This window comes from Triticum aestivum, chromosome 3B, assembly GCF_018294505.1.
Source record: "Triticum aestivum cultivar Chinese Spring chromosome 3B, IWGSC CS RefSeq v2.1, whole genome shotgun sequence".
Lineage (NCBI taxonomy): Eukaryota > Viridiplantae > Streptophyta > Magnoliopsida > Poales > Poaceae > Triticum > Triticum aestivum.
The window spans coordinates 53,974,603-53,983,246 of record NC_057801.1 but is presented as its reverse complement, the minus strand read 5'-3'; the positions used below and the strand labels follow the sequence as shown (position 1 = coordinate 53,983,246).

At 52.2% G+C, this 8,644-nt stretch overlaps 1 protein-coding gene and 2 pseudogenes across 1 annotated transcript; all 3 read right to left on the bottom strand.

Annotated features, from left to right (window-relative positions):
* Positions 1-25: 25 nt before the first annotated feature.
* LOC123068537 (LRR receptor-like serine/threonine-protein kinase EFR) lies at positions 26-1,098 on the bottom strand (the record flags this gene model as incomplete). The annotated part of the gene is made up of 1 exon (XM_044491126.1): positions 26-1,098. A coding segment is annotated over one exon (1,020 nt), but the record flags the coding sequence as incomplete, so codon positions are not given.
* Positions 1,099-5,364: 4,266 nt separating this feature from the next.
* LOC123067277 (translation initiation factor IF-2-like) lies at positions 5,365-6,356 on the bottom strand (annotated as a pseudogene).
* A 470-nt stretch (positions 6,357-6,826) lies between these two features.
* The window catches only part of LOC123067276 (receptor kinase-like protein Xa21), a 3,995-nt pseudogene continuing 2,177 nt past the window's right edge, over positions 6,827-8,644 (bottom strand).

Sequence of the window (8,644 nt, the reverse complement as noted above, 5' to 3'; positions counted from 1 at the left end):
GTGTAGGGCCCACCTCCTGTTATGGCCCACCTCTGTACTTATATATACGTGCCTGGTGCACCGATCAATATATTGCGATTACACAGCCATAACTTGTCCTTCTACAGGAAAGTTACCAAAGCTTGGTGGTATCTGGCCAATGAACTGGTTTGAGTGTAGATCAAGTTGCCCCAACTGAGACAAATTTGACAAGGATGACGGAATGACCCCCGTAAAGAGGTTTGTGTCTAAATCTATCTGTTGCAATGTGTTGAGAGGCCCAATCCACTCTGGAATCACACCTGTAAAGTGATTTCCTCCCAGTGATACAACGATCAAGTTGCGAAGGTTTGTTATACCATAAGGAAAATCTCCTGATAGTTGATTTTCATCCAAGTATAGATACTGGAGCAGATTGGAAATGTTACCTAGTGAACGCGGTACGTGCCCTGATAGATGATTGTAACTCATGGAGAATACCTGTAGCTTTGTGCAGTTTCCTAAGCTGTCCAAAAACTCCCAATCTTTCTTGCTGTGTGCTTGGAGCTGATTATATTCAAGATTGAAGCTCAAGAGTTTGGTAAGTTTGCCAATCGTGGTGGGCACCAATCCGGTGAAGTTGTTATCCGCCAAATCAAAGAGGTGTAGATTGGAAGCATTCGTGAAAGAACTAGTAGTGTGCCCTAGAAAGAAGTTGCCACCTAATGCAAGTTTCTGCAGATTGGGCAGAGAGGTACATAGATTTGGTGGTACCTCTCCACTTAGATCATTGAGAGGAAGGGCAAGGTTGATGAGAGTAGACAGATTTAAGACGCTTTGTGGAAACCTGCCTGCTAGCTGATTGGCACCTGCATACAGGTGTTGCAAGCGCGAAAAAGATGCAAAATCACTTGGGATATTTCCCCGGATGTGATTATACGCGAAACTAATCATGGTTAGTGTTGTGATATTGGCAAGAGAAGCAGGTATGGTGCCGGCAAAGTTATTAAGTGCGATCCGCAGCACCTGAAGGTCAGGAGGCAAATCAGTGGGAAATTGGCCAACTAGATTGTTAACTGAAACATCTAGTACCTTGAGCTTTGAGCAGTTTGCGAAACTCAGGCATATTTCCTTGCAACGTGTTATTATTCAAATGCAGGGTTCGGAGGCGACGCAGGTGACCGAGGGAGGGTGGGATCTCTCCGGCGAGTGTGTTCTCCGTGAGGGCTAGAGAGTGAAGGAATGTTAGGTTGCCAAGTGAAGGAGAGATGTGTCCAACCAAACCTTGACTTACAAGGTTTAGCGAGGTGACTCGACGTGGAGTCTTCAGTCTGCACATGACACCTTCCCAATTGCAAAAATGGGTGCTATCATTCCAGGACATCAAGGCTTGTTGCGGATCGAGGCTGATTGTATCCTTGAAATCAAGCAAAGATAGCATATCTGTCGCGTTTCCATGTAAGGAAGAGGAGGTGCCGACGATGACCACATAGTGTGCACTGAAAGTCACCAACAACACCAAGAGGAGTAATCGTCCGACTATAGTAATTTTCATGGCCGAGGTAGCTCCGTATGCATGTATGTTTGGTCCAGTTAGTCTTCAGATTTTCTATCTGGTCATACTAAGATGAAGGAGAAATTTAAATAGCAAATATAACTGATAGAATATACTATTTTGTTACTGGCAGCTATTCATTAATTCATGAATTGCACATGTTTTAATGTGAATTACGTACCGTATGGACTTCTTCTTCTTCTTCTTCTTCTTCTTCTTCTTCTTCCTCCTCCTCCTGGCTGGAACAAAAGCTACAGCTGCTGGTGATTGAAGATTGGAGATTGAAGTGTTTGATCCCCCTTCACCACCGCGGATCTTTATTTATAGGCGTGAAGGCGACGTCGGTGATCCAGTCTCCAGCCCACTCCTACAATTATAGGAGTATGTACATTACCTGGGTCTTGGGGCATCACCGTTTACTCCACAAATGGTCTGGTCACTGTAGTATGTCGTGGAGCTGCAGTGTAGGTACCATTCAAAGCTAGATGTCGGCAAAAAACATTAAAGAATAATTTGCATGCTATGATTTCACATGATTATCCATGTCACTCTCGCAGTTTTATTGCTTGGCCAGCGAACAATAGTCGTCATCGATCACTACGATCTCACATTGTAGTGAGAGGGCGGCTGTGTGGCATGGCACGGAGGCGGGTGGACGAGAGAGCGCGTACGTCGTACGTACCTATTTGACCTGGCAGTGGCAGGGCGTCAGGACGGGGTTACGCCGGTGGCTGGAACCCGGAACACATCTCAGCCGGGTCAGGCTGGCACAAGAGACCTCACCTCAGGCGACGACGGACTTCTTGGAATCTAATGCCGTCAGACACGGGCCAACCCTGACTAATAAACGATGTTGAGTATATGTGTTGTGCATATCTGTGTATTGGGCCCACCTCCTAGTTGCCTTGTATAGTTGAAGTCCTGGCCTACCCCCATACACCATATATACGTGCGTTTGCACATGAGGAATACAACACGTAATTTCCACAACATACAGACGGGCCCACCATTGACATATACTTTACCATATAATATGCTCTATTGATGATTCGATAGTGATCGGTTTGATGTGATCAATTCTCCTAACTAGCTATATTCAGAGTGCTCCGACTGAACTTTCTAGCGTGTGGAAATAGAACAGAAGACCTCAATGTTCAGAGTGTTTTGTTTTCTCTGAATCTATGCTGACTTTGCATCTCTTCTTGGTCTCCGCTAGTCTACAAGGATTATCGTGGAATAGCATGCATGCTTGACCAGAATTAATTGCTTGCTTGGCAAAAATGAAATATACTACTCCCTCAGTCCCAAAATGTAATATACTATCATAGTGTGTTATGACCGGCCGGACCTACGACCGCAGGAGGTCCACCGGGCAATTTTAGCCCGCAAGTTATCTTAGTTTTTATTTCACATCGTGGTTATATATACGAGTTGTAAGACTATTTTGAGATTCAAGCAATAAGACTATTTCTATTGCCCGGCTCCCAGAGGAGCCGGAACCCTAAAACCCTAGCCGCCTCCTGCCTTCGCCGCCGCCACACGCGCCAGGACGGCGCCACGCCGCCGGCCGCCGCGCTCAAGCCCTCGCCCTTCTTCCTCCTTCCCCTACAGCCTACGGCCAAGACCGGGCAGAACCCTAGCTCTTAACACCTTGGTATCAGCTACCTGGGTTTTGACCATGTCATCGCCACCATCCCCACCGTCGTCGCCACCCACCAACACCCCCACCGCCGCTGCCACCACCTCCACCACCGCCGCCGCATCATCGCCGAGCACCACGGCCTCGCTGACCCTCCCGTCGGCGCCGATCGCCCCCAACCCCGGCACAACGCCGGGCCAGCCACCGCCCCCCTTTCAAAATTCGCCGCCATCTCCTTCCCCCATGCCGAACCAACTCTCCCCGGAGGCCATGGCCGGCGTGCTCAATGACCTGGTGGTCGCGGCCCAGGGCATCCGTCTATACTTGGCCAGCCCGTACGGGCCACCACCGCCGCTACCTCCGGCAGTTCCCTCGGGACAGTTGGCACTGCCGTGGTACTCCGTCCCCGCGGCCATCATCAGGGGCTACCCAGTGCTACCATCGCCGGCCACTTTAATGCCGCCCTGGCCCCAGTGGCCAACGCCCGCGCTCGCAGCACCACCCGCGCCGTCAGCGGCCGCTCAGGGCCCGCAGTGGCCGGCCTGGCCCGCGCCACCCCCCGCCTCGCCGTCCCTACCGGCGGCCACAGTGCAGGTTCCGCCGCCGCCACCGCCCAGCCCTAGCCTGGGCCGGTCCGCGCCGGACGGTCTGCCGATCCAGGAGGTCCGGTTCCCATCGTCACCATCTCCGCTTCCGGGCTGGCTCAACGGGACGTCGCCTCCGCCGATTTACACGGAGGCCCGGGGCATCGGGCTCCACGGGGGCCTACGCCGGCCTTCCCACCCTGGACCGAGCGCCGTCATCAGCTCTCCGCACCGCCGAGTCGGTGGGCCATGGCGCGCCAAACCAGCAGCCGCCCCGGTTCGCCAAGATCGACTTTGCCACTTATGACGGCTCGGACGACCCGCTTAATTGGCTCAACCAGTGTGACCAGTTCTTCCGTGGGCAGCGCACGCCCGCGTCGGAGCGCACTTGGATGGCTTCCTACCATCTCCGTGGGGCCGCCCAGACATGGTACTATGCCCTCCAGCGGGACGAGGGCGGCATGCCCCCGTGGGAGCGCTTCCATGAGCTGTGCCTTCTTCGCTTCGGACCGCCGTTACGCGGGAGCCGACTGGCCGAGTTGGGCCGCCTGCCTTTCACCTCCACGGTGCAGGATTTTGCCGATCGCTTCCAGGCCCTGGCGTGTCACGTGCCAGGTGTGACGGCCCTACAGCGGGCTGAACTCTTCGTCGGCGGCCTTCCCGACCACATCCGCATGGACGTCGAGATGAAGGGGCCCCAAGACCTTCAGATGGCCATGTACTATGCCCGGGCATTCGAGCAGCGCGCCCAGGCCTTGACGCGGCCATCCGCGCCTCGTGGGGGATGACAACCCCCCTCCCGGCCGCCTCCAATGGCACCCGCATCGTCGACCGCAGCCCCAGCGGCCACCCCAGCCCGACGCGCCCGTTCAGGCGCCTTACTCAGGCGGAGCAGCTCGAGCGCCGGCGCTTGGGACTTTGCTTCAACTATGATGCGCTCTATGCCCCGGGCCATGTCTGCCCGCGCCTCTTCTACTTGGAGACGATGGACGAGACCGAGGATGACACATCGGAGGATGGCCACGGCGCCCCAACCGTCACGGAGCCCGCACCGGCACCAGTGCCCGCTCCGGCCACTGCCCTCATTGTCTCGCTTCACGCGCTGGCCGACATCCGTGATGAAAGGACGATGCTCTTACCGGTCACGATCCATGGCGAGTGCCTGGTGGCCCTCCTGGACACAGGTTCCACGCATAACTTCCTGCCGGAGACCACCATCTGGCGCCTCGCGTTACAGCCGACAGGCGGGGAGTAGTTGCGGGTCACTGTCGCTAATGGCGACCGTCTACGCTGCCATGGGCTCGCCCGCGATCGTCTACGTTGTGGAAGGCATCAATTTCTTTCAAAGGCTGTAGACAAATGGTCCTCTGTTTCGTTCTGTGGGTCAATTTGTTGCCATAGTTGGATAGTGTGAGCCTGTCAAGCATGCTTGTTGGCTACAATGGAAACGAAATAAACTCTGAACATCAGGTATTAATCAATTAATTAATTATTTTATTGCTCATATTGATGCCTGGAAATGCTATTCATTTTTCCTTCTTCACTATCAAGGCTGATGCAGTAACGCCCATAGGGTGTGGATTTGTAAATACGGGGTCCTTACGTACACGCTATGTGATAAATACCACCTATGACGACCCCCCCTCCCCCGCGTCACCCTCCCCACGGGCGACTCGGGAGGCGACGCAGCCTCGAGCGCTCCCTCCCCTCCTCCTCCCCCTCCCCCTGCCGCCCCCAGTGCTCCCCGCCGGGCAAAGACCTGGCGGATCCGGCGGTGGCGGGACTTCGCTCCCAGGCTGCCTCTCCCCTCGAGCGTGGGGCTCGACGAGGCTGACGGAGCCGTGCTGCTCCGGACCTAGGGTTTCGCGACGGTGGCCCTAGATCCAGAGGGTCGGGCCTCTGGACCTGGCGTGGCGAGCACACGGGCGGCGCGGCGTGACCCTTTGGGGGTGCAGCTGCAGCTGCTTGGCTGTGCCCCGGCGGATCCAGGTGGCGGAGGTTTGCGGGTCACCGCGGCAGCGTCCATGGTCGGCAGCAGCAAGGTGCAGGTGGCAGGTCCCCGCGACAGCGCCACTACCCCTGCTCGACGCGACCCCCTGCGGTGGCTGGCCTTGTTTGGCAGCCACCCGGCGGCTGCTGCTCTGCGCTGGCCGGTGCTTCCCTGCATCGATGGTGATGACACGTGGTTTCCCTCTCGGTGCTGATGGTCCTCCCCAGCGGTCTGCTTCCCCGTCTCATGCCTGCCCTGCTTCGGCGGTATTTAGGGTTCTGGTCTTGGGCCGGGGCGAAATCCCTGCGCGGCGATGGCCTGCGCTGACAACGGCGACACCTGAGGGTGTCGTAACCTCCTTGGAGGCGCTGTCATGGCTCGGACTGACCCTCTCCTCGAGCACCGGGGGAAACCCTTGGTCCAGTTCATTGGACAAGGCAGCGGTGGCGTCTCAGTGCCATTCCCTTCTTGAAGGCGTTGCTTGGGTCGCACTTGGAGTCCCCAATGTGGCAGCTGGAGATGGTGGCCTTCCCGGTCTTCCAGCGAGGCTTGCTGGTAATGCGATGTTGTGATGAGGGCTTCAACATAGAGCATGGGCGTCTGGGGCGCTATGTACGCCGGTGCCGGCATGTCCAAGACGATGGCTTCACTAGTCCTGGTTGGGTCCTGCCATCCACCTGCCGTCTCTTAGGCACTTATGGATGGAAGGTACGTTGACCTGGACAGCCCTGGAGATGCGGTCTTCTTTGGAGGCGCCTGGCAACGGCTGTGACGCGGCCTTGAGGCTCTGAGTCTAGTTACCTCGCTGTTCATGGTTGGAGGCTGGACAAGGCTAGACCTTTCGTAGTTGCAGTCTGTAGTTGGTAGCACCTCCTCGCCTGTTCGTTTCGTGAGGACGATGATGTGTGTGCGTGTGTCCCTCCTCTTGAGAGGTTGTACCTGTACTGCTGTTCTCTTCCTATTCAATGAAATGAAACGCAAAGTCTTTTATGTTTTCTCGAAAAAAAATACCAACTATAAAAAAACGACTTGTTCAGGTAGCTAATACTTCTTACATAAACGCTATGTAATAAAAGCCAATTAGACAACAACTTGTCTATTCAGTTAGCATTGAGATAAGCATCCTTGATTCTATGTAGCTTGGCAGCCACCTCCTGCATGTTGATACGATCGCCGGGGGATGGCTTGGTGCAAGAAAGGCCAACGTTTAGCATAGATAGAAGACATTTTGAACATTTTTCCTTCAAGGCCATTGGATTTTCCTCCAACTCTTGTAGCAGTTGGGGGTCAACAATCTCCAATACCCTACCTGGAAAGCTGGCCTCTATAAACTTCACTACATTGATTCCATCCTTAAATATGTCATCAATCGGCCTTCTTCGAATGAATATCTCGAGGAGAACGACACCAAAGCTGTAAACATCCGCGGCAGTTGAAACTTGACAGCCCCCGGCATATTCTAAAGAATGAAAAGAATGGAGTTATTTCGCTTTTCCTGCTTAACATAGATGCGGAAAAATTGTACCTACTTGAGACTAAATGAAGACCGTTACCTGGAGCGGCATATCCAATTGTCCCCACTACTGCAATAGAAGAAGAGTTGGAGTTACCAAGAGATGACATTGTGGAACCAACTTTGAATCTTGCGAGACCAAAATCTCCAACATGGGCTGTCATATTGTCATCCAAAAGAATGTTGCTAGGCTTCAGATCACAATGAATCATTGTTTCTTGGTTGTTATGGTGTAGATACTCCAGTGCATCTGCCACATCCACCACAATACTTATCCTTTTGAGCCATCATAATGAGGTTCAAATCTAAAGAGCCTTCATAGTCTCGAGTTGAGTATAATAGCTTATATAAGTCTCCTGGTGGCATGAGTTCATACACCAGGGCCTTGAAATCATTTCCACTAGAATCAATGCTTGAGCATGCTGTTAGAATAGGAACCAGATTACGATGGCGCACCTTTCTCAATGCATTACATTCTGCAATGAAGCTCTTGTGTGCTCCTCTTATCTCTAGGTTGAAGACTTTTATGGCAACCTCATCTTGGTCTTCAACTAGTTTTCCTTGGTATACAGAACTGTATCTTCCTCTACCAATTAAGTTAGATGTCGAGAACCCCTCTGTTGCTCTAGTTAGGTCACTGAAAGAAACTTTGGAAAATTTTGTAGCAAATGATGGAATTAATATAGAGTTGCTCTTGTGTTTTCTTATCCATAGCAAATAGTTGAATATGACTGAAAGTGACACAACACATGCTATTGGGATGACCACTTTGAGCACCAAAGATTCCTTCTTCCTAATTGAATTTGAAGGCGCAACAAAACAGGCTAGTATGTGTAACTCCTGTACCCCGCCACAAAGCCCTTGATTTTCATTAATCCTAACGGCAGTTGCATTCTTGAAGATCCCTTCTGTTGGAACCTCACCATTAAGATGGTTGAATGACAAATCTAATTTCTCAAGAAGTTGTAGGTTGCCAAGAGACGTTGGTATTGACCCGGTTAAGCTATTGTCAGAAAAATTCAAAACCTTGAGACCTCTTAGGTGGCCTAATGACGCAGGAATACTTCCGCTGAAACTATTTGAGGCTAATTCAATATCTTCTATACTTTCGCAATCACCCAAAGTGTTTGGTATATCTCCAGATAGCTTGTTTGATGAAAGTACCAGATTTACGAGTTGTTTGGCATTGCCAATGTTGGTTGGAAGTTGACCATCCAGGTTGTTGAAAGATAAATCAATTAGAGATATTGTTGGGATTCGGAAGATCTCCATTGGAACCCTTCCATGAAGATTGTTGTTGGCAATGTGCAACTCTTGAAGCATCGGAAAGTTTCCAAAGCTTCGTGGTATGTCACCAATGAACTTGTTTGAGTATAGATAGAGCACTCCTAGTTGAGACAAGTTT